The sequence below is a fragment of the Electrona antarctica genome, assembly GCF_951216825.1.
Source record: "Electrona antarctica genome assembly, chromosome: 10".
NCBI classification, from domain to species: domain Eukaryota; kingdom Metazoa; phylum Chordata; class Actinopteri; order Myctophiformes; family Myctophidae; genus Electrona; species Electrona antarctica.
In genome coordinates, this window is record NC_136791.1 from 10,814,898 (window position 1) to 10,841,935 (window position 27,038).

Below are 27,038 nucleotides of genomic sequence, written 5' to 3' on the forward strand. Positions count from 1 at the left end.
GAGAGTTTTTACTCTCCAGGTACGTGATTTATGTTTCAGGTTGATAGAACATGTCACTGTGCACGTGCCGTGTACCCATACGTCACACTGTACTTCTGTGATTGCAGCAATGTTTTTTTTTTGTTCCTCGTGGATGAATTATTGTCACTTAGGAGTACGCTCATGAAAAAAGATTATTCCAGAAGCCGAGACAACGATGCAAAAAGTCAACTACTTAGAGCAAATTAGCTGATTAGCTATGGCTTTCCTCTGGCTCTCCTTGACATGTTCTGCACAGCCAAAGGCATGACCGGACAGCGAGCTCGTCTGAGACAGACTGTCTGAATGGAAAGAAACACATAAGCTTCACTTTGCCTTTCAAGAGAGGATAAAGGAGGGGAAAGGAGGTCTGATTTTATGACCTTGGAATGAAGCCACTAGTTGCAATGCCTCGTGTGCCTCGTCTTCTCGGGTAGAGGGAGAGGGAGAAGAGAAAAGACAGAAGGAAAGCAAGTGAGAAAAGGGAGAGCGAGAGAGAGGTGTGTGTGTGTGTGTGTGGGTGTAGAAAGACTGGGAGCATTCAGTGTTTCTTTCTGTTCACTGAAACACTGTCAGGCTTATTGTGCTGGGTTGAACACATGAGGGGTTCAGTGCACTCACTGACCTTTGGCGTTAAAGGGTCTAGAGTGGAATCAGCCCTTTGCTACTATATCTGTTGCTTTTCTAAATGGGCCTTGTCTTGCGGTGTAAGTTGTGGCTCTTTAATGCAAGATGAGCATAATTTTCCACACTGCATTGGCACACAGGGGGGGGGAAATCCAATCAAACTTTGAATATTTCACGAAATTGAATAACATTAATGCGTGATGAACTGTCTGTGTGTGTGAATGGATTCACTGTCTGCAGAGCAGGGGCATAGCCATTGGTGTGAGGGTAACAATCCCTTTGGTGCTGTGCAGAGGTGCTTAAAACATGTGCTAGTGTCAAGCATCCACTTCACAAACGTGTGTGTTTGGACTAGGCTATTCATTAACCACATGGAGAATAGCTGCCGAAGTCTGAGCTTTTATTTTTGCATGAAGACACAAGTAAGTAAGTAAAGTTTATTTGTAGAGCACCTTTCGCAGTAGAGATGGGTCGTTCGTACGAACGATGACCTGTACTAGAGTGTTGCATCTATATATTGTTTTATCATTTACTTTTAGTTGTATTACTTTTCTTATTTGATAATAGTAGATCAGAAGTATTGTTTTGCACAGTGTTGTTCTATCAATTATATTTCTTTGGGTTTTGCACAGATATAGACTACACAGTAAAATGATCAGTGTGTATATCAGTGTGTACCTGTAAAGGTCCATTCTGTGGTACATCCCGGGTGTTAATTTAACTCTGAGAATGTACAAATGGGACCAAATGGACCTGTGTACAAATGGAACAGGTTAATTTGGTTAATGTGTACACTCTCAGCAGAGTTAAATGAACACTTGGTATATTACACCCAAGGACAGTTCAGGCCGCTCCTGGGTTTAACAGCTGCACCCCAGGGCAGTCCCTTGTATTTATAGTAGTACAGTGTACAGGTAGCATCATTTACACACAAGAAGGGTAAATACAAAATGGTGATCTCACTGTCAGAGCAGAGGGATGTGGTGCCACCTTTTAGAATGCTTACAATGAATGTTTCTTAAAATATATAAATATACAAATGAGCCAGTCTTTTGAACAGCTCTTTGAAAGGAACGGATCCCAGAGATCCGGCTCCTCAGAGAGCCATAAATCCCATCTTTATTTCGCAGACAATCACAGTCACAAAGTGCGTTAACAACAATACAAGAAAAACAAGTCAATAATAAAATTAAAATAAAACAATGAATATTTAACCAAGCCGGTGAAATTGAAGAAAGGAATACAGGATTATCTTACAACACAAAATCTGTAGTCAAATAGGGCTATGAAAAGGCCTGTGAGTTTAGGTACGTTTTTAAGTGGAAGGGGAGCTCATTCTATAGGGGGGTCGCCTTAGGGGGATCGATCACCTTTAGTTGACAACATTTCTATGTCACACAGTATGTGACATTACACTTATGTGGCTGGACCATAAGTAAAGTAATGGTGTATGTAGTGATGCCATGTAGTGATGCCAATATGGACATCAACACCAAACTGCTAGTAAATGTAAATGTTAACACACTGCACTTCTGAACAGATGTGTGATCTGCACTGTCCACATTGAGCATTGTGCTGTAGTGTAAGTGACCATTGTAAGTGTTCCAATTAGAGATTAATGATCCATCAATCCACAGACCAACTAACCAATGATAATTACGATGATGCAATGATATTGTAATACATCTGTGTGCATTTCCCATCTTTGTGCATTCCTTTGATTGGTCTACACACTGGGGCGGAGAAGCGAAGTGCATCACACCAAGACAATCTAACATACTGCATATTGCGGCTGTCATTCAAACGTTTTACTATTTGTCAATTTGTGGAAATGAAAGTGATATTGTGGCACATACCGTACTGGAAAATTGATGTAAACAATCAAAAAATAAGGTTAGGCAACAACAATGCATTCTCTGGAGGAAAAGTATAAAGAAAACAAATTGAGCTGAACTGGGGGGAAAAATAATAATTAGTATTAGTATGTTTCACATGAGCCTGAAAGTCCAATCCGAAGAAAAGATTGCTGCGCTGCTATAAAACAACAACAGCAAACAGTTTTGCAGATGACAAATCGGGAAGGAAACGGAGACAGCAAAGTTTAGACTCTGTTCAGTATTCCTTTCCAGTCTCCACCCTCATTGGTTTTCTGCAGTGTGCCTATAGGTCAGACTCATACATTTAGAAAGAGTCGGGGGGTTGGGAAGGGGGGGCTGTTGCAGAGAACAGAGTGATGAGAACAGAAAGTTTTGTCCAAAAAGGAGAGAGACACGGTGCTGGACTGAAACCAAGTCAGCCCAGACAAATGGATTGCCTGGCTATTTTGTTCCCCGTGTTACATGGAGTGTTGGCCGCCCCTCGGCACCACATGCTTTAGGAGCAGAGGACTTTTATTATTGAGCCCAATGCACCTGGGTAATCACATTGGGAGAGACAAAACAAGCTGTAATTCAATAAGGGAGGCCCTGCAGCACCGAGTCCCACACAGGGGCCTGGGAGAGAGAGAGAAAGAGAGAGAGAGAGAGAGAGAGAGAGTGAGAGAGAGAGAGAGAGAGAGAGAGAGAGAGATAGAGAGGGAGAGAGAGAGAGAGGAGAGTGGGGGACAAGTGCAGGTCAATCTGCCTCACCTGGAAGACCGAGCACGAGGGGTGCACGTGTGCGAGCGTGTGTGGAGGAGTTTTAATTCTACGGGAAGCAATCTCTCCACTACTGTGCTTATACCAGCTAGTAGGGATAGTGGTTCTCTGTGCTTATACCAGCTAGTAGGGATAGTGGTTCTCTGTGCTTATACCAGCTAGTAGGGATAGTGGTTCTCTGTGCTTATACCAGCTAGTAGGGATAGTGGTTCTCTGTGCTTATACCAGCTAGTAGGGATAGTGGTTCTCTGTGCTTATACCAGCTAGTAGGGATAGTGGTCGCTCAGTGTAGTGCATGCTGTGAATGTTTTACTGCTAGTTCAATAAGCAACATATTGTGTAATTTATGTACTGTATGTGTGTACAATTAAATATACACATCGCAATGTATACATTACTGCAATATTGCCATAAGTAAAAAGCAAGTGCAAGTGTGCAAACACTCACTGGGGACTGGGCTTCACCTGCTTTATAAAATGTATTTTTAATATACCCTATTAATAATTAATACACTGCCTATAGGGGGAACCCGGGGCAGTCCCTAATTAAATCTAATCCTATTTCCATGGTTACAATCTATATTACATAAACCCACATGCGTCTAATAGAAGTCTCTAAGTCTGTTTCTAGTAGTTTCTAGAAAATCCAATAAAAAAATCCTTAGTATAAATTGCAACTCCAGAAAAAACAAAATGCCGTGCAGTAAATCCACCTGCTTTCATTAGCACTCCACCCTGGCTGATGGAGTGGAGTGCACTCTGCTTTAATTGTATTCATAACTACAGCAACACGTGTTGACTTGAGTGTAAACAAATACACAACCTCTTTATTAACCCATTTTGACATAAAAATGTCTTATACATCCTGACAGTTTTCTGAAAAAGCTATGTTTCTATATCAGTCGTTCTTCGATTTTTTAAAAATAGCAGACCTACAAGCTCGTAGCGCGCCACTCGGTGGCGCGCTATGAGCTTGTAGATCTGCTATTTTTCAATAGCTAAAGCATAACATAATGCTAACACCAAAAGGGGCTCACGCCCAAAATGGGTTAAGACCCCTCCTTTTCTCTCGCTACACCAAATGTCTTCTCTGAAAATAGCCGACCTACAAGCTGAGTAGCTGACAACTCGTCGCAATTGTGGAGCTTATTATTTTTACCTCCAAAAATAGGGATCTTAGAGTTGATGTTGTTAGTATATTCAAATAAATATCCTGCCCCAGAAAAACCATAGGGTAGAGCGGAAACCGGAAACTCCTGATCACAGGCGGCGGTGGCTCAGGGGTAGAGTGGCTGGATGGTAACAGAAAGGTTGCCAGTTCGAACCCGGGCTCCCCCAGAGTTGGTGTCGAAGTGTCCTTGAGCAAGACACTGAACCCCTAATTGCTCCTGATGTTCTGGTTGGTGCCTTGCATGGTTTCCGCCGCCATCGGTGTATGAATGTGTGTGTGAATGGGTGAATGTAATGCACAATCTATGTAAAGCACCTTGGATAAAGGTGCTATATAAATGCACCATTTACCATTTACAGACGATCCTCAGTCAGTTATGAGGGGCGTCATTGAGGCACAGATCAGCCCTACTCAGCGGTCTGTTGAAAGTAGTGTAGTCTAGTGTCCACCATCTCTAAATGTACAGTAACGGTAATGATAAATGAGGCGTCATTATGTCTGGCTTTGAACTGTTGCACAGAAGAATAGGGGGGAGAGAAAAGACAGTAAAAATGTGCTTGTGACGATTTCTCTACTAAGGCAAGATTCAAAATGGTTAGTCTTTTATAATCAAAGCAATGTCGACAATAGACAATCACTGAAAAGTTTTGTTTGGTAAAATAGCATAGAACATATTGAAAAAGCACCTAGTGTTTTCAGAAGTAAACAATATATTCTCATTAGAAATAAAAAAAGTTACTTTTTTATTTTGACAATGTAACTTTGGCCTCAACCTGAAGTGAATTTGGTTCCGATGTGGGTTAATAATAATCTTTCCTACTACATAATGTACAGTATGAATAACAAAACGGTGTATAAACGGGAAATAATCATAATTTAATAATAATAATTTTAAATATTTGCGTTGGCTATTAAAAATAGCAGATATACAAGTTCACAGTGCGTCACGTACGTATGTCCGTAATTTCTTAGTATATTAAAGTTATTTGTCATATCTGCCCTGTGCAATTTTTGATTACGAGGCCTCAAAGGCAATCTGAAATGACCTTTTTATTCATAATTAAATCGTTATTGGCAATTATTTGTGTGACAATTAATCGTCAACTTAAACTTGTAATCGTGACAGCCCTACCCTCCCACCCCTCCTGCTCGGCCGGGAGGTCGATTGCTCAGGGTCAGTGACTGGACAGACGAAGGAAGGCTGATTATATGTCACCTCGGAGTCTATTCCCAATCTACTGTGATATGTGAGAATCTGAGGCCTGGATGAACCAGATGGCCATTACCTCATGTTTCTGGAGCTCATCCTCTGAGCAGCCACGCTGGGAAAAAGTGGCTGACAGCACCACTCCACTTGGCACAAGGCAACAGTCGCAACACAAACATCCGCCACTGTGGGGCATAGCCTCAAATAACATCTACATGCTCTTTGGTTTGAACGTGGTTTGCTTTCTACACGTGAAATGGAGTGGGACCGGAAAATTGGAAAGAGTACACAGGGCATATTCTGGAGCATTAAATTAACACAGTTTCGATGCCATAAAGTGTCAATAAAGTCACAGTGCAAGAGTGCTTAAATGTTTTAATCCGGCGTAGCACAGTGTGAATTTAGTTTTTGCACTCGAACCTGAGCTCATTAAAAGATAAAAAGGTCTTGTCGTGTGGTTCCACAAGGAGGCCTGTGATGTACTCGAGTGCATGGATAAGAATATGTGATGTTATTTTCTTCCTTAGCTCTGTGTGACAGGGCAGTATTCAATTACAGCTCTACGTAGGCAGCTTGAAACGAGGCAACAGTGACACTTTATTTAGGCTGCTGCTTCTTGTTAGTCTAAAGGTGCTTGCACACTGCGTGGTTTGGCCATCTTATACATTCATTATATGTCACACTGCAACGGGGGGGAAAGGAAAAATTTGATCATCCCTCTAGTCACACTGTGAGACCAGAATGCCACCTACGTATGTCAGCCAATGTCAGCCAGTGCAACAGTTTAGCCTCAATGCCATTTGGATTGAGACTTTACTTGCCAGACTCGGTTGGTAATTTCTCCAAAGGGAGATTTCACAAAACTGATGGCAACAAGACTAGCAGGCAGTAATTTATTGCCTGTGATTTAACACCTGTAAAATAGCTGAAAAACTTCAGTAATGTGTTTTGTTTCTGTAAAACACAAACAGTGACCTTATTACTTTACTTACAATTTACAATTTAGGCATTTAGCAGATGTTCTTAATCCAGAGTGATTTACAGTAAGCAAGAACAAAACATGGAGAACAAATACATAAAAATAGTCATCAAGAATCATACATAAGCTAAGAACCTAAGAGTGGAATATCTATATAATGAAACTATGTGTGTATACACTATAGAGTGCTATGTCTACATAAAATGCTATCTAAGTTACATAAGTTGAGCCTTTGCATATGCCTGTAACGTCCTCGAGGCTAGAGCAAGTGCTACAGCAAGTGCTACGGGCTAAGATGGAGTCTGAAGAGGTGGGTTTTCAGACTACGGCGGAAGATTGGGAGTGAGTCTGCAGTTCTGATTGCAATGGGAAGTGCATTCCATAGTTTTGGAGCCAGAAGGGAGATGAGATTGATTGGGACGTATGGACTGTGGAGAGTTGTCCCAGCGTTTTTAGTGAATGTACTTCCAGCTTCCCTGCGTTGGCTGATCCGAACGTGCGGGAGGGTTTGTAGGGTCCGATCAGACTTGCAGATATGGGGTATGGCAACCTTTGGTCACGACATTGCCACATTTTTGGAAACTGCCAAGAATCCATATGGCTGTCCTTGACCTTGTCTCACTGAACGCCCAAAGATGCCTACAGTCAATGGTTTTGCCTCATTTATGCTTAAATGTGGAAATTTGGACAAACTTAAGGCAGGAAAAAGCAGCCACTGAAAACGGAAAGTGTACTTCCGTGTGTGCCTGACTAAAAGAGAGAAAAACTGTAGGTGATGGGCGAGAAGAGAGAAGTGATCATCACAATTGGAGGAAAGCCATGATTTTCTCTCATTTTAGAGTGAGGCACTCCTTTTAATTTATCATAGGTGCCATATATTTAATTATGACCGGATCAGTGCTAAAGATCATCTGGCACTAACAACCTGGAGGACACAATGGGTTTTTTGGCTGGCAAGCCAGCACTACAGATGGGCTGACTGACTGAGTGATCAGAGTGATCAAGTTACAGCATTGGTCGGCCGGTTGACAAAATAGACTAGCCAATCGCAGGGCAATCATTCCTCCTTAGTTTTAATAGTTCTTGTACAGTATGCTTATTATAGTACAATGTTGTTACCTCTGCTATCTCTAGTAATGCTAGTAATCTCTAAACTTGAAAATATAAATGCATGGAAGTGGACTTTATTTCCCCTCGCTTTAATTTACCACAGGTAATATTTATTTGGAAAAAGGTGTGGGGAAATCAAATCCTTTGCGACCAATCACTGCTGACTCTAAATCCAAACACAGTGGAGGTCCACAGTATTTTTCCTAATCATATGATAAGATCAGTAAAACCCTGATGTTTTATCAATCAGCTGTTCGACTGCACACTGCAAGGCTGACGTCCTGGCGTCTAAGAGAGAGCGTGTGAATGTAGTCCAACTCAAACAGGCATTTTACTCTGCCTATCTCTATGGGATGGTGTGCACTTGCATTTGTGAGAGAAGACTTCGTAACAGCCTGGGTCTTTTAATTGTGTGGCGGACATCTCATAGGAATTTCTTGGGGCCAGGCAAGGTTAATAACCGAGCAAGGAAAGGCTGCCCAGACTGATGAATGATGTCTGTCACATCTGCCGGACCACAGCAGAAGATAAGCAGGTGTACCACCACATGGATGGACGGATGGACGAATGGATGGAAGGGTTTAGGGAGGAGAAGGGAGATAGCCAGGTAATAGGATGGACAGAAGGGGCATTCACTCCATTGAGCCAGCTCTGCCTCACCAAACATCAGATTAACTCATCTTTTGAGCTTCCTGCTTGCTGTGCGGTTGTGTGAGGCTGTGTGTGTGTGTGTGTGTGTGTGTGTGTGTGTGTGTGTGAGTGTGTGTATGAGTGAGAGCAAGTGCGTATGTGTATGCGTGTGGTGACAGCAGCCATATTCAGTGTGAAAGATGGGCTTGTCTGCATTCAGAAGCATTGGGTATTAAATGGTCCCTCAGCTGAACACTGGGAAGAGGCTGCTGCAGCTCCCACAGGGCGGGGTGGTCACTTTGTGCGTGTGTGTGTGTGTGTGTGTGTGTGTGTGCGTGTGTGCGTGTGTGTGTGTGTGTGTGTGTGTGTGAGCTGCATGTGAAAAGCAGAAGTTGTGCATACATGTATGCCTGCATTTATACACACGGATGAGTCTGTGTGTGCGTTTCTGCACTGTAGGTACAGTATGTTTGTTTGGATTTGTGCATTCGTGTCTGTGTGTGTTTGTTTTTCTGTTTATCTATGTACTAAGTCTGTTGCCATCTGTGTGTGTGTGCGTGTGCGTGCGTGCGTGTGTGTGCGTGCGCGTGTGTGCGATTACCTTGCCGTGTTGACCAAGCCTCTCGTAGCAGATAACCACGTCCTCCCACAGTTCCAGCTTCTCGTACATGAGCAGAGCAGAGTCATTACAGCCCAGGTCTGTCAGCAGGCTGGCCAGCTGTTTCTACAATCACACCAGATAAGAGGAGACAAGAAACAACTGTAACTTGGCCCGTTTCCTCGTGCTCTAAATAATCCCTGGTGATTGGTTCATCGAACCGGGCCAAAGTATCGCGTCACACACTTCACAGCACATACATACATGCAGAAATCATAGGAAACTTGTGCAATTAGCTGGCTTCAGTTAGATAAACAAGTAAGTGCATGACTGTATCCATCTCCAGCCCGCCACAGACTTTTCCCAAGTCAGATATCATTTCCAAACTGCACGCAAGTAAAGAGCCCATGGGGAGTGAAGGTGCATGAACCTTTTGCCTCAGGATTTTCATTTTCCGTATACCTTTGGAAAGGCTTGAAAGACTTAAATACCTCAAGTTTTAGACTGCTCATGCTAATAATCGATGTATGTAATTTTAGCTGGTGGTAGATGATGTGGATGATGGCAATGTCGGTTGTCCAGAGCCACAGATCTGTTTGCTATGCCCATATATGGTCATGTGCATTATGATATGTGCTTGCACATACTGTATGCACTATGCACTCACCTCAGGCTCATTCTACAGCACTACTTTTTGTTGTTGTTTTATTTGTCCACTCATATTTCTCTGTCCTCTGGTTTAGTGTCTACACTGCCTTGCTGGTTGGCTATTGACGATATTCAGGCCACGGCCATCTTGCCAGCAAGGTGCTAACTAGGTGCAACTTCCCATTGACAGCCCATTCGGGGGGCGACTGTGGCTCAGGAGGTAGAGCAGGTCGTCCAATGATCCATGGGTCGGCGGTTCGAATCCCGGCTCCTCCTGTCTACATGTCGAAGTGTCCTTGGGCAAGACACTGAACCCCAAATTGCTCCCGATGTGCTGGTTGGTACCTTGCATGGCTTCCGCCGCAATCGGTGTATGAATGGGTGAATGTAATGCACAATCTATGTAAAGCGCCTTGGATAAAGGCGCTATATAAATGCACCATTTACCATTTACCATTCATCCAAACAGAAAAGTCCTATCTATTGTATTAAACAACGTCAAACTCACCAACATTGCAGCTGTACGGAAAGCTTGAATTATCCTCTTTCAATCTGTAAAGTTTTTGTTTCATAAAAATCCACCGTAGACATTTTATGAGCTACTTCCTGTCAATAAATTCTGTGCAGGTTATTTTTTTCTAAGTGTCAGAGTTTGGGAGTGCTTGTTGGATATCACTCAACAGCCCTGCGTACCACCTGTTTTGAATGTGCACATTATGCAGAGGGCAGCAGGAGGTTGCTTTACTAAAAACAAGTGCTTCCAACCTCCAATACTGTGAAAAAAATCACCTGCAAGGAATTTATTGACAGGAAGTAGCTCATAACAAGTCTACAGTGGATTTTTATGAAACAAACACTTTGCAGATAGAAAGAGGATAATTCAAGCTTTTGAGCTTTAGTGAAGATAGACAGGAAAGAGGGAGAGAGAGAAGGGGAGAGACATGCAGCAAAGATCGTCATGAACGGGACTCAAACATGCGACGCGCTGTCAGGCCAAAGCCTGTGTGGCATCCGCCTGGACCACTTGGCCAGCGGGCGCCCGACATGTACAGTATTATGAAAGTTCCAATGATAAAATAATAGGATTAGGATATCACTGCATTGAATTTCATGGTATTATATAATACGCACACACACACTCCTAGATGGCCCCTCTGAGACACAGCATTAAAAAACTAAACACAAAGTGTGAGAGATGTAATATAAGGGGAGGCAGTGAGAAACATAGGGAATGATGTAGAAAGGTAACAAGTGCTATGTTTGGTTGACTGAGAATGACAAGGCAAACTACTCTACACTTTCAGAAAAAAGTGGAAAAACTGACCAGTTGACCTGGTTTCCCTGCTCGCACCAATAAGAAGGACACATTCAGGTTGGCGCATGGGGCAGGAAAGATAGAGGTGCACACAGTTTCAGACACAGGCAAGCACGCCATACACACCGACTAATTCAAAGCTAAGACAAGCTAGCTCACATATTAACCAATTTTGTGCGGGAACCCCTTTTGGTGTTAGCATTAAGTTATGCTTTAGCTATTGAAAAATAGCAGATCTACAAGCTGGCGCGCTACGAGCTTGTAGGTCTGCTATTTTTGAAAAATCGAAGAACGACTGACATAGAAACCGACATTCAGAAAACTGTCAGGATGTAGAAGACATTTTTAGAATCTGATCTCAGGTCAAAATGGGTTAAACACAGCTATTGTGTGGTGCTTGTACTGTCCAAACCTCCGGACTACAGCTGGCCACTAAACCAAGTCAATCTCCACTGTCCAATAGCACTGACTGGCATGCTGCCAGGCGGCGGCACTCAGGCAAGCACTGGCTGCTGCCAAGCCAAGCCCCCAGGCGACTAGATCTCTACAATTAACTCTGGGATGGTGATGGCCAGACACTCTACTACCCAAAAAAAGTCATATACAAGTACATGCAAATGTATGCTGGCGAACGCACAGTGCATTGGAAACCATGGTGCTGTCACTGTCACTACTACTACTTTACTTTTCCCAAACACTAACATAATATTGTATGCAGACTATTATATGCAAACGCTTAGGTAGTATAATCAAACTCTTTTTTTGCCCCAGGTCAATAATCAAGCTCTGTTTCAGCCCCAGGTCACTATGACACAGTCTCCCTCTCTCTCTCTCTCTCTGGCATGTTCCAGACTTGGATGGTGCTGCTCATCAGCAATGATATTGCAGCCTCTTCACCTCTCGTTCTATTTTCCAAAACATTTATTTTGAGATTGGAGACACAGGGATGAGTGACAGGAATAAGGGACAGACTGATGCCCAATTCACCCTTTGTCAGACTTCTGATTGGTCCCTGACTGACTAACCAGCAGGCTCTTTCTGCCTTGTTCCGCCCTGGACCCGCCTTGTTTATGTTGAACATAATTCTTGGAAAAAACAAACCAGTCACCATGCTGCACCTGTGATGTTCCTTTTTACTGACACCAAATAAGAATTGAACGCACAGAATATCAATACGAAGCAACTGAAAAACACATTATTTCAATGGTAGTGGATGGAGAGAAAGGATTTTTGTCTAACCACGAAACAGCAACCAATGGGTGCGAAGAGGGGCACAGCCATGGGCGGGACTTGACAAAGGGTGAATTCAGACCATTGTCAACGCTAGTCCTTGGCCAGTTTCAATGCTAAATCTATGCAACAAGCGTCTCCACGCTTTTGCTCAGCGTTGCCAATACTCAACAGCAAAAAGTGTGCGAAAACCTCAACTTTGCTGATAGTGCATAGTTAGTTGCTGCGAGAATGAGGTCTAGCCAACACCAACTCAGGATTCCTGGATCACTGCCCTCCACAATTTCCTATCCAACATCAGGTTCTTGAGCTCTCCAGTGTTGTCAGCCAAGCTGTCGCGCCACAGCACGTCTGCATAGGTGGTACGCTTCTTTGCCATCCTGGCTTTGCCCTGGGTTGGCTCCCATAGGGTCAATTTACGTTCTGGTGCCTGAGACAGTGTCCTTCTCTCTTTGACATTGTCTGTGACCCGTGGTAGGTCCCCATAGAGGTCCACATTTCTGATGCGGTCCGTCCATGTGACACCTAGTGCCATTCGTAGCATTCTTGTGTAGACTCCATTCAGGGCTTTTTCCTGTTGTACTGAGGGTCCATGTCTCTGCCCCATACAGCAGTACTGACTCCACAGTAGCTATGAACAGCCGTCTTCTCCCATTATTCCCATATCTGATTTCCACACTCTCCTCATCCCGTGCAAGGCTTTCCAGGCAAGTGCTCTCCGAACCTTCAGATCCTGTTCAGTTGAGGCAGTCCAGGCCCTGAGGTACTTGAGAGTGATCCACAGTGCCTCCTCTCTGCCATTGATTGCACGTCTCAAAGCTCAAGTCTCATCGCTACAACGAACAGGAAGGGGGCAAGAGTGTCACGCTAGTGCATTAGCACCGGAACCCGGTTCACGGTTCTTTCTTTTCAATCTGTGTATATGCCTGAAGAAGGTCATCAGTGACTGAGACATTGTTTCTTTGAATAAATCGTTGCTCCTGTACCGTGCAGTTCGGCAGTGTGCGGATCCATTCTTTGCATATAAAATATACATTCACTAGCAAATCTCTTGGTTACACCAACATTGTTCCTGTGAAGCAGATTGTTTATGCTTATATATTAAGATTATAAATAGCCCTTTATACAGGCTTTCTACGAGTACTTTCCATTCCATTCCATGTAGAAGTTGAGACTTTTTATATCAAAGTTTTTTAACTGGCAGCTGTGCATGTGCGAGTAATGAAGCCTGGGCAACTACATGGCATATTTATTTAACGTCTAAAACGTATAAATAATTTACAAATTTACAAATAAGCCACGTACGGGAGGTGAGATTCCAGTGCTGGTATTTATCCTGCCCGTGTGCTTTGTTGGTGGATGCAGCTGGTGCACTGATCATTGAGCACCTTGTTGGTGGATGCAGCTGGTGCACTGATCATTGAGCACCTTGTTGGTGGATGCAGCTGGTGACCTGATCATTGAGCACCGAGGCTCAGCTGGTGCACTGATCATTGAGCACCGAGGCTCAGCTGGTGCACTGATCATTGAGCACCGAGGCTCAGCTGGTGCACTGATCATTGAGCACCGAGGCTCAGCTGGTGCACTGATCATTGAGCACCGAGGCTCAGCTGGTGCACTGATCATTGAGCACCGAGGCTCAGCTGGTGCACTGATCATTGAGCACCGAGGCTCAGCTGGTGCACTGATCATTGAGCACCGAGGCTCAGCTGGTGCACTGATCATTGAGCACCGAGGCTCAGCTGGTGCACTGATCATTGAGCACCGAGGCTCAGCTGGTGCACTGATCATTGAGCACCGAGGCTCAGCTGGTGCACTGATCATTGAGCACCGAGGCTTTGTTGGTGGATGCAGCTGGTGCACTGATCATTGAGCACCGAGGCTTTGTTGGTGGATGCAGCTGGTGCACTGATCATTGAGCACCGAGGCTTTGTTGGTGGATGCAGCTGGTGCACTGATCATTGAGCACCGAGGCTCTTGCTGGCCGTGGACTGGAAACACATCACTCACCAGCACTAGCAAGCACCTGACAGACACAACGTGCTACATGCACAAATAGAGCATAATACATTTTAACCCATTTTGACCTTTGACCTCAGATTCTATAAATGTCTTCTACATCCTGACAGTTTTCTGAAAAAGCTATGTTTCTATGTCAGTCGTTCTTCGACTTTTCAAAAATAGCAGACCTACAAGCTCGTAGCGCGCCACTCGGTGGCGCGCTATGAGCTTGTAGATCTGCTATTTTTCAATAGCTAAAGCATAACATAATGCTAACACCAAAAGGGGTTCCCGCCCCAAAATGGGTTAAACTAGCAGTTACAGATTGATAGACAAACAACTAAACAACATACATACTGTAAACAATCATGGGCTGCTTCGGCCACGGGTGGTCTTGAGACGGCAGCTTGTTTGAAAACAATCTGTAAATCTCAGCCAATAAATAGGTCATGTAGTCGATCAATATGGATTCCTCTCTCATCTACAGCTGCTAGTTTCAATCTTCGAGACATGCTCGGCCATAACTCTCGAAAACACGGTTGAAATTGATTTCGATGAGCGCTAAACGCAACGTGTCTTGAAAAGGTAAGTTATAACAAAAACGGCTGGCCAGGGGAGAACAATAAGGGGCAGGGGGAGGGCTGGCAGTCAATGAGTTAACCTAAAGTGGAAATCAAAAACGCATTATGTTGCTGAGTGCACAGTAAGCTGTGTGCAGCATTGAAGTAGTAAATAACGAGTCATACACATATTCCCTATAGTACGTTATTCTGTTATACCCCATTTAGTATACAGTAGGAACGGCTGTATTCATTTATTCAACTTTATATCCAACATTTTTTGTATTTATTTCAGTTATTTCATTTCAGATACCGTTGGTTCGTTCATCCATATCTGTCTTGTGCAACCAACCGTATCATATAAAAACCTCACATCTCTGACCAGAGCCCCGTGGTGGTTTCTTAAGCTGGGCTCAGACTACAAGATAATCAGGTGATGTTGGGTCAGAAACAACCCTCAAGAGTATTGTGGGGGGCGTGCGGAACCCCAGCCTAGATCGGGAGCGAATCTCTGGCATAATATCCTCTAGTGTGAGCGGTTCATAGATCCAATCTTAAGCCTCCTGACTTGCTCACAGGACGGTCAGAATTGATCTGGATCATTACTGGCCGAGTGGAACGCAACACACAGTGGGAGACTAGTCACTCCGACCAATAGAAAGACAGCCTACAAGGAGACAGACGAATGAGTGGACTTTTGTCAGGGAGGCCCGGTCCAAAACAACGGTGGTGCGTTCGCCGTTCGGCAGCTGAGGCTTGTAGGTACAGTACAAGGTTTCCACCCGACAACAACTATATTATTATAAAAAAATACGTTGTTCAGATAACTTAGGTTAGGATTTAGAAGGTATATTTAGAATCAGCCTCAGTTCTAAATGGGTTAAAATAATCTGATGAGACAATCTTATAAGATTATCTTGTAGTGTGCGATGCTACCCGATTTCAAAACCGTTTAAGATTTTAAAAATCCTTGTGTGTGTGTATGTGTGTGTGTGTCCAGCTTTGGCCAGACAGTGACCAGACAGTGGCCTTGTGGTTAGTGTCCGCCCTGAAACTGGGAGGTCGGGGTTCGATCCGCGGCCGGGTCATACCAAAGACTGTAAAAATGGGACCCAATGCCTCCTTGGGTCCCATTTTTACAGTCCCATCCTTGCTTGGCACTCAGCATCAATGGGTTGGATTGATGGTCAAATCAACTAATGATTCCCGAGCGCAGCGCACGCTGCGGCTCACCGTTCCAAGAGATGGGTCAAATGCGGAGAACAAATTTCACTGCGTTAACGTCTGTGACTAATCGCACGACTTTGACTTATAGGCATGCCTCAACTCAAGGCTCACCTTGTAAAACTAAAACAAAACATTTTCACACACATACTGTACAGTACATCTACCAACAAACAGCAGACACACACATGCAATGTTCTATCATCCATGTCCCATCATGTCACGGTTCATTGTCCCTTCTGGTTTATGCATGGTCATGTCTATAAACACAATGTAATGTAACTATACTTATAAATCAGGGGATCTGTATCAAGTATCCAAAATGTAAACGCAATGGAAGCTGGTAATCTCTATCTAAACAACCGCCACATAGTTCATAGTTCTTAGTGGGGAAGGGACTTATTGACCTTCATCAGTTAGTTAATGCACTTATACCTGTGATATATATAACTATAAACTGTGAATACTCTAGTACTTTATATTTATATACCTCCTCTGATTGCAATTTTGCACCGTTCTTGTGATACTTTTGTGATACTGTACTTGTACATTGCTGCTATTGTGTATTGTCTACTGTGTATTGTCTGTCTGTTTTAAAAAGCGTCATGTACTACTGCACTTTTGCCCAAGACAAATTTCCCCTCGTGGGACAATAAAGTATATCTCATCTCATCTCATCATCTACTTAATTATAGAGTGTTGACTGTTTTTCCCCCCCCCTTTTTTTTTCTTTCTCTGCAGCTGTGACATTCAGGTATCCAATTACTAGAGTGTTACCAAGGTGCCCGGAGCCTATGAACCCACACTATGTGATACAGTAGTAGAAAAACATGGGGTCAGAGCCGGAAAAACACCACAGCATCGCTAATTGGCCGTCCACAACAAAACATTATGTTGCTATATCAGTGGTGACCCCAACAATTATTATGTGTTTGGATGCCGACCGACATTCTCAAAATATTTTGTTCCAGGATCCCCAGAAGCAAAGATTGGACTTAAAAAATGTGAGCTTGTAGACAGCTATTTTCAACATGCAACCAAGTGTAACATCAGCCATTACGATGCCATCAAGGCCTACCCAAATTACATTTTTGTCCACAAAATCAGCTGTAGATTTAATCGACTAAAATCTCATGATATCTGGTAGACTGAAACTAGACTAAAACTTTTCAGGTGACTAAAATATGACCAAAACTAAATTAAAATGTATTCAAAAGACTATGACTAAACTACATAAAAACTAACACTGTGCTACACTAGCGACTCCTACAGTTTGGTAGGGCAGCACTTTGCCTTTCCAGGGCACCATATACCCAACCTATCACATGGTTAAATGGAAGAACTACCCTTGTGCAAAACCCCCAGGAAGCTATGACACACTTTTATAGAGCTCTGATTCTGAAGTGTTGCCAACTTATCCCATCAATGTGTTTGTTAGGGTGTTTGTAGGTTGTTGTGTCAAGTGCAGGGTGACCTCTACACATCCACCAATCAAGCTCAAATGTCACGCTCAAGTAAGTCGACCCTAGTGGACAAATAAACAAGGCATGTGGCGAAATTATTAACCTTTGTTTGTTTTTGGACCTCCCTACTTGGATGTGAGTACGTCTGCATTGGACCCGCAAAGCCAGTCTCTTCACTCTATCTGTATGGGATAACTTTTTGAAGACCTCTGAGGGTCACACAGTCGCAATTTTTATTGATTTACTGGAGGCATTATTTTTATTTGGACCACTTTTAAGTTTTAATTGATTGAATTCATAGTGTTTTATTATACAATTTTTATTTTTTATTATTTGTTATTGTATTGTTTGACTGACAACTAAAACTCATGCAAAAGGTTTCTATCAAGGATTGCACTAAGGTTTATAAACCAACTTTTAGTAAGTATATTATTAAATTGTACACAATAATGGGTGTTAAGAGGATATACACGCATGCATAATAGTATGGTAGTACAGCATGGTCGTGTTGCAAATTCACCATAAGCAAACAGGTACAATTCCACTGGCTACTACGGCTATACATTTTTGAAACAAAGTGTGGTTCACCTGGCTTACCACTGAGTCGTAGACATGTCTTCCCGTGCACATGCACATGCACGTGTGCAAACACACACCACCCGCGCGCACACCTGCCCCGGTGTTTGACAAATCCCGCCGCCCGCCTGGGGAATGACGACGCTAACCTATACTGTATGTCATCTGACATGGCTTAACATTGGCAGGCAGGAGATAACGGCAACAGCAAAACGTCTGCCAAAGATGACAGCACACATGGATGGAGCACAGTATTGTAGTATAGGAGTTTGCCCTACAGTAAAACTCCAATTACCATTCAGATTGTGGTCCCTGTGAGTCACCTTCAATAACAGGAGGAGGAGGTATGGCGATATGGACAAAATCAATCTTTTGTATATCTATATTCTGACAACAATACCTTATCGTGACTCTAATATAAATGTTCTTTAATTCTTTTACGCACGCGCGCACGCACACACACACACACACACACACACACACACACACACACACACACACACACACACACACACACGCACACGCGCACACGCACACACGCACACACGCACACACGCACACACACACACACACACACACACACACACACACCTCTTTTGCCCTTTGTTGCATTCAGGGCACGCCTCTCTCTCCAGCATGGAGAAAATGCATCATTGCGGTCCCCTTCCTCTCTTGCCTTGCTCGCGCGTTCAATTCCCCGGGCAGCAATAGAGGGCCTTCAATTCCAGCTTTATTGCTGTTCTCGGTTATTACATGCCGCCTGGGCGATGTCTCCTCCTCGACCGATCCCTGTGTGCCGCTCCTCCTTCAATCTCTGACACTACGTGCTTAAATCTCTCTCCTGCCTTTGGTTGGAGAGATACTGCTACGTCCCTTAACTCTTTGAGATATTCATGGATTTCTATATAGTTTTTAGACTTCTCTATGGCAGAATGGCGTTTTTGAATGATTTATTGAAAATTCTCTGTTGTGAATGTGTGACAACGAAAGACCTTCAGAGAAAGCTTGACTTGTCTGCTTCCAGGAAAAAAATGAACTGAGTTGATAAAATGTTTAGTTCTTGTGTTGGAAGCCATTTAAAAGAGCCTGCATTTACACTGTTTTCTGTTTCTAGGACAACAAAAAAAGTTATGACCAGTTGAAGTTTTATTTTCTAAAGAACTTTTTTTCTGCTGGGCGTACACACCCATGCCATATCTCATTTTAAAGGGTGAGTTGTCTAGTTCAATTAAAATAAAATAAAAAGTTTCTCACATGTACCACTGTAGATATTTTGCCATCTATAAATAGCATGGTCAGTCATGATCAATCTGACCTATCCAGCTAAAAGTCCCCCTAGCTCTGAAATGGAACATCATATAAACTCAATTCTTTTTTGGGGTAAAATTAGACATTCTAACGCACATTTTGATATATACCATGTTTACATAGTCTTACCAGTACCGTGTCTATTCATGCATGTATCTCAAAAACCTGTTGTGAAAAAACAGTTTGGATAAAAAACACATCCAAGGACATTGTTTTGATATGACTTTGTGCCCATGATATGTATCAAAATATAGACTTGAATGTATACTGTATTATAACAAAAAAATTGGGTTCTTACCATCTACCGTTACAGAGTAAATCACAGTTGAAACTCGCTTAGTCAAACCATAAACCTCAGAATAGTGAACAAAATAGCCATGACAGGTCTAACTCATTGTAAAAGCTTGTCTTTTATTTTTTATGACTACTAACATAATACAATTATAATAAATAATACAGAAAATAAATAGGCCTACATACAAAACAGTTGTCCCCAAACTCCCCAGTGTCCCCAAACCACTGCATTCCAGTTGTTCTTGACGGTGTGTGTGTGTGTGTAGGCTAAATTTAAAAAAAACAACTGAAATGAATGAATGCATCCGGTTCAGTGTCGGAGAACTCCATCGCAGTCTTGACTCTTCGTCTTCATCATCCTCCTCCTCCTCCTCCTCATCTGATGCCAGTTCTAAATATATAAAAATAAACATTTAGCTGTAGTCAGCCCGGCCAATAGCCAGTTGGGGGGGGGGGGGGGGACGTAGGCTATCTGACATCATCGTCATCATCATCATCACACGGAGACACACTAAACAATGTACAGTCATGACTGTATACAATATACAATGAATGCAATTATCATGCAAGCTCAGACGTCAATGAAACGTCATACAGATCTTATATAATACGCTACTGTTAGCTTCACTCCCCGTCCCCCCTCCGATCCTTGTAGCAAGGATCGAAGTAGCCCCATATGTGCCCTCTCCCTACGCTCATTCTGTAGCTCCCTACGCTCATTCTGTAGCTCCGAGATGAGCTACAGAATGAGCGTAGGGAGAGGGCACATATGGGGCTAGGATCGAAGCAACCACGCGTTGCTTCAGTAAACGATGCATGTTTGTTCTCCGTCTTTGTAGACAGTAAATAAAAGGAGCGAACATTACTCTAAAGATCAGATCGCCTATAAGGCACGCTACAATAGAAAATACTTGTACTGCCATGCGTGCATGCCTGCTACGATACATTTGTACTGCACCAACCGATCGACACCAACCCCCCCTCCAGCCATTATCCAGCACCAATGCACCGACCAACACCATTAGCCAGCACCTTTGGTGCTGGCTAATGGCTGGGGGCCATCGTGGTGAGTCATTCTGGCGTCATGATCTGACTAGTAGTAGTAATTATCCAAGCATCTATTTGTAGCGATCATCTTATGATTTCTGATCACTATAGAAGGGCATTTTCTACAATAAGATTACCTCAAAACATTCCGGGTTGATCGTCTTCTTCAATGGTTTCCCGGTATAGCTCATCGGACGACGATGGGGAGACAATGAAAAAAGGAGGGAGGGAGCAGCGAGTCTCGCTGTAAGCACTGGACCAGGGCTACTCCGCCTGGAGAAGGCGACTGGGACGCGTATGGATCAATACTACTACCACAAAACTCGCTCAAATAAATAGTACTGCTTTCAACTTTTTCTGCTAGAAAATCGCTCGGGCGAGACGGCAAAACAGGCAAAACAATGAAGACTCCCTCTGCCCCCACTGTTTACAGGGGTTGGGACCAGCTTCCAATGGCAACACGTACACGTGTGTCACGTGACACGGGTTTTCTGGGTAATGTAGTTGGAATATAAGCTCAGGAATTTAAACAGCGCTTCGGAGCATATTAATATGTTTAGATTCATCAAAAACTGTGAAGACGCCAATTGGCGTCATTGATCATTTACGGAATTCTGATGAAGACGCCAATTGGCGTCTTTCATCTTCTAAGGGTTAAATGTCCTCTATACCCAAGTCCACTGTGGTCCCTCATGTCCATGACTGAAAACCCAAACTAGTTAAATAGTTAAAGTTCTACAAGCTCACAACGCATCGCTTTGCGCAGTGTTAATTTTGTTGACTAAGAATAAGAGTAAGACTAAAAGACTAGGCCTGGGCCATGGCTCAGTGGTCCAGGCACCTTGGCTGGCAATCCAGTCTGGCAGTGTGCCGCGGGTTCGACTCCCGATCCCAACGGCCTTTACTGCATGTCTTCCCCCCCATCTCTCTCCCCATTTACTGTCAGCCTACTGTCTGTCCCTCCATAAAAAATATAAAATAAAGGCGAAAGCCACAATAAAAAAACATTTAGAAGACTAAAAGACTAAGGTTTTTCAGAAGACTAAAAAGGACCAAAGACTAAATGGTGTGTTATTCAAAAGACTAAGACTAAATATTCTGGATAAATTAACATTGCATTAAGACTAAGACTAAAAGACTAGAAGACTAAGATTTTTCAGAAGACTAAATGGGACTAAGACTAAATGGTGTATTATACAAAAGACTAAATCAAAAATATTCTGAAAAAAAAAACACTGGCTTCGCAGCACATTGTAAGCTTGTAGATCGGCTATTTTCACTACTACTTAAACATTTTTTTTCTAATTTATGTAATATTTAGTTTCCTGGATACTGTGTGCTAGCATGGCAGAGGAAGCTGTAAAGGTTTTATAACTCGCTGAACCCTCCATTAGGAATGCACCTGCGGTAGCTTTGGTTGCAGGACACGACAACAACAGCGTGGGCGTAGGCACGGTCGCACGCACACACACACACACAGCAGTGTTCATTCAATGTATTTCTAAACAAATGGATTAAAGCAAAATAAAATCTCAGAACTGAAAACGTTTATGACCAAGTCCTAATGTTCGATTTGTTTAACATTAGGAACATTAATTTGGTTTTAGTCACATTTTAGTCAACTGAAATGTTGACTAAAATGACTACATATCATAAGAGTTTAGTCGACTATATCTACATTTGATTTAGTCGACTAAAATGTATTTTTAGCAGGCATTTGTTGATGAAATTGTCAATATATTTAGTTTAGTGAAAAAAGGTAGTCGACGAACATTTTCCATCATAGTTTTAGTCGACGAAATACACACACACACACACACACACACACACACACACACACACACACACACACACACACACACACACACACACACACACACACACACACACACACACACACACACACACACACACACACACACACACACACACACACACACACACACACACACACACACACACACACACACACACACACACACACACACACACTTTCTCTTTGTCAACCTTGCACTTGGCTAACCTGAGGAGACCCCAGCAGCAGTCTGCCCGATTGATGGAGGACAAAAGGCGGACTGCTGCACTCGTCTGGTGTCTAGCAGTCCAGATCACCAGAGCGACCTCTGGCATGTCTCCGTCCACTAACAGGATGATTTATTTAGCCTGACACAGATGTACAGTCTGAATGCCAAGCGGAGATTAAATTGGGCCATGGACGGATAGCGGGTGATCACTGGAGTTGAGCAGCCCCATGCTTTACCCTTGGTGATGATGACTCATCACATTACATGGCCAATGAATGGAGGCCCTGGGGACGGCCACCGCACAAAGGTAGATAAGGGTGGTGTTTTGGGTCAGAGACCACTAACAATTGCACCGCACACGCGTACACACTTGTGCGCACACGCGCACATACACACACACACACACTCACACACACAAACATAGCCTTTGTGCGGTGAAATAAACAGTGAGTTCTACTGAGCTGCCAAAGCCACATTTGGGAGTAGTTGTCTGCTTTGGGGTGACAGGTGGCCATGGTTTCAATGGAACTAATGGAATTCAGGTGTACAACACTAACTCTCTTCAGTGGACCAAATGAAAAACAACAGTTTCCCCAACATAGATTTTTGCTTCACGAGTGTGTGTGTGTGAGTGTATGTGTATGTGTGTGTGTGTATGTGTCACAATTTAATGAAAAATAGCAGATATACAAGCTCATTGTAGGTATTGTATTTTTGAAAGATCATGTTTTCTAATCTTTTTTAATCGTTGAATATATATTTTTTAAAGCAAACATATTTAACTAAAATCTTTGTTTCTTGGGGTCCCTGAAATAACATATTTTGAGATGGTGGTCTGTGGTCAAATACATATAACTTTGGAGGGTCCTTGACATGAAAAAGTTTGAGCACCCACTGATAATAATGAACATGAGTTTTTTTTTTTTTAGAAGACATTCAGTAGAATCTGTCTCAGGTCTTAATGTGTTAAATAACAGATAAACGTGATTGTCTCTCAAGTAACAATGTGGGGGGAAAAAGATAATAATCATCAACGAACATCAGAGAGCCAATCAGGTGTGTCAAAGTAAACAACAACAACCAATGATGTGTGGCGATGTAAGTGAGGGAGGCGTTACCTGGACTTCCCACCTGGGCGGAGCGTGACAGCAGTAGAAGACCTTGAGGCGTTCCGACGCAGAGCAGCTCTTCTCCTCAAAGTGATCCGCGATGGTCTGGTGGGAGAATCAACAACAGACACAAAGTCACACTGATGGTCTGGTGGGGGAATCAACAGACACAAAGTCACACTGATGGTCTGGGGGGGGAATCAACAGACACAAAGTCACACTGATGGTCTGGTGGGGAAATCAACAGACACAAAGTCACACTGATGGTCTGGTGGGGGAATCAACAGACACAAAGTCACACTGATGGTCTGGGGGGGGAATCAACAGACACAAAGTCACACTGATGGTCTGGTGGGGAAATCAACAGACACAAAGTCACACTGATGGTCTGGTGGGGAATCAACAGACACAAAGTCACACTGATGGTCTGGTGGGGAATCAACAGACACAAAGTCACACTTATGGTCTGGTGGGGAAATCAACAGACACAAAGTCACACTGATGGTCTGGAGGGGAATCAACACAGACACAAAGTCACACTGATGGTCTGGTGGGGAATCAACAGACACAAAGTCACACTGATGGTCTGGTGGGGAATCAACAGACACAAAGTCACACTGATGGTCTGGTGGGGGAATCAACAGACACAAAGTCACACTGATGGTCTGGTGGGGAATCAAAAAGACACATAGTCACACTGATGGTCTGGTGGGGAATCAACAGACACAAAGTCACACTGATGGTCTGGTGGGGAATCAAAAAGACACATAGTCACACTGATGGTCTGGTGGGGAATCAACAGACACAAACTCACACTGATGGTCTGGTGGGGAATCAACAGACACGCACTCACACTGATGGTCTGGTGGGGAATTAACAGACACAAAGTCACACTGATGGTCTGGTGGGGAATCAACAGACACAAACTCACACTGATGGTCTGGTGGGGAATCAACAGACACAAAGTCACACTGATGGTCTGGTGGGGAATCAACAGACACAAAGTCACACTGATGGTCTGGGGGGGAATCAACAGACACAAAGTCACACTGATGGTCTGGTGGGGAATCAAACAGACACAAACTCACACTGATGGTCTGGTGGGGAATCAACAGACACAAACTCACACTGATGGTCTGGTGGGGAATCAACAGACACAAAGTCACACTGATGGTCTGGTGGGGAATCAACAGACACAAAGTCACACTGATGGTCTGGTGGGGAATCAACAGACACAAACTCACACTGATGGTCTGGTGGGGAATCAACAGACACAAAGTCACACTGATGGTCTGGAGGGGAATCAACAGACAAAGTTACACTGATGGTCTGGGGGGGAATCAACAGACACAAAGTCACACTGATGGTCTGGTGGGGAATCAACAGACACAAACTCAAACTGATGGTCTGGGGGGGAATCAACAGACACAAAGTCACACTGATGGTCTGGTGGGGAATCAACAGACACAAAGTCACACTGATGGTCTGGAGGGGAATCAACAGACACAAACTCACACTGATGGTCTGGTGGGGAATCAACAGACACAAACTCACGGCTGGCATTCAGATTCACAGCTGCAACACACTCAGGAATTATTCACTCAAATACGTGCACCTGCTTACAAAATAAAATCTTGCTTATATAAATATGAAACTTCATCATATTAAAAAACGCTGAAAAACTCAGATCAGAGCTCAAGCTCTGATGCAATTTTATAGCAAATCACTGTTATAACACAAACATATACTGTATGTTAAGTGCAGTTCTTGGCAACGTTTTCAAACGTGAACATTTACAGATGCACACAATTTGAAAAGAAAAGGCAACAGAGCTCACTTCGATCCTTGTACAAAAAAATGTCTTACTTAAAGGGGCATTCCACTCATTTTCAACATTTTACTATGTCATTAATATACCTTAGAGCTGTTGTGTGGAAATAATAAAAAAGTCCCCCCGATTCTGTGTTTCCTAGAACTAGAGGTCTGAAAAAAATCATTAACATGGTGAAACGCATCTTGATGACATCATCAAGATGCGTTTCACCATGTTAATGATTTTTTTCATACTTAACAGTTCTAGGAAACACAGAATGGGGGGACTTTTTTATTATTCCACACAACAGCTCTAAGGTATATTAATGACATAGTAAAATGTTGAAAATGGGTGGTTTTCCCCTTTAAGTAAAAGTCTCAACAGGAAACTGATGGATTGTGCAGTCCAAGTAGGAAATAAGACATTGCCCCTGGCGAAGGAGTTTAATTATCTCGAGGTCTTGTTCACGAGTGAGGGGAGGACGGAGACGGAGATCAGTCGGAGAATCGCAGCGGCAAGGGCGGTATCGCAGTCGCTTTACCCGCACTGTGACGAAAAGAGAGCTGAGCCAGAAGGCAAAGCTCTCTATCTACCAATCAATCTTCATTCCTACTCTCACCTATGGTCATGAAGTGTGGATCATGAGCGAAGGAATAAGATCACGGATACAAGCGGCCGAAATGTGTTTTCTCAGATGGGTGGCTGGCAAATCCCTTTGAGATAGGGTGAGAAGTTCAGTCATGTGAGAGAGGAATCGCTGCTTCTTCGCTTGGAAAGGAGCCAGCTTAGGTGGTTCGGGCATCTGGTAAGGCTGCCTCTCAAGCGACTCCCTAGGGAGGTCCACGATGCACGTCCCACTGGAAGGAGACCCCCGGGCAGACCAAGGATCATATCTCCAAAATGGTCCTGGAACGCCTCAGGATCCCCCAGAATGAAGTTACTGATGTTGCTCTTGAGAGGGAAGTCTGGAGCTCTCAAGTGGAGCTATGTTGCCCCCGCGACCAGATAAGCAGTTGAAGATGGATGGATTGGTAATGGTATCAAAATACCAAAAGTAGAATCATTATGCAGAATGTCCTGATTTCAAATATTATATAAAAATCTTAAATAGCCTAAATGTATATAGGGCTGAAGTACAGTAGGTAATGTATGTTTAGTACTTTTGTAATAATAATCACAATCTACAAAGAAACTAGTCAAAGGGCCTGGGCCGTGGCTCAGCGGTCCAGGCACCTTGGCTGGTAATCCAGTCTGGCAGTGTGCCGCGGGTTCGACTCCCGATCCCGACGGCCTTTACTGCATGTCTTCCCCCCATCTCTCTCTCCATGTCCTGTCAGCCTACTGTCTGTCCCTCCATGAAAAATATAAAATAAAGGCGAAAGCCACAAAAAAAAAGATTCAAAAAGAAAAAAGAAACTAGTCAAAGTTTTCAAATTGTAGTGGAGTAGAAG

At 43.4% G+C, this 27,038-nt stretch overlaps 1 protein-coding gene across 1 annotated transcript in view; it reads right to left on the reverse strand.

Moving 5' to 3' along the window:
- Positions 1 to 27,038, reverse strand: part of ttc27 (tetratricopeptide repeat domain 27) — a 174,091-nt gene that overhangs the window by 35,586 nt on the left and 111,467 nt on the right. The window contains exons 11-12 of the mRNA XM_079512396.1: positions 23,784 to 23,879; positions 8,979 to 9,101 (exon numbers count right to left, since the gene is read on the reverse strand). Coding sequence (XP_079368522.1) covers positions 8,979 to 9,101; positions 23,784 to 23,879 — 219 coding nt within the window. The remainder of the gene's footprint in view (positions 1 to 8,978; positions 9,102 to 23,783; positions 23,880 to 27,038) is intronic.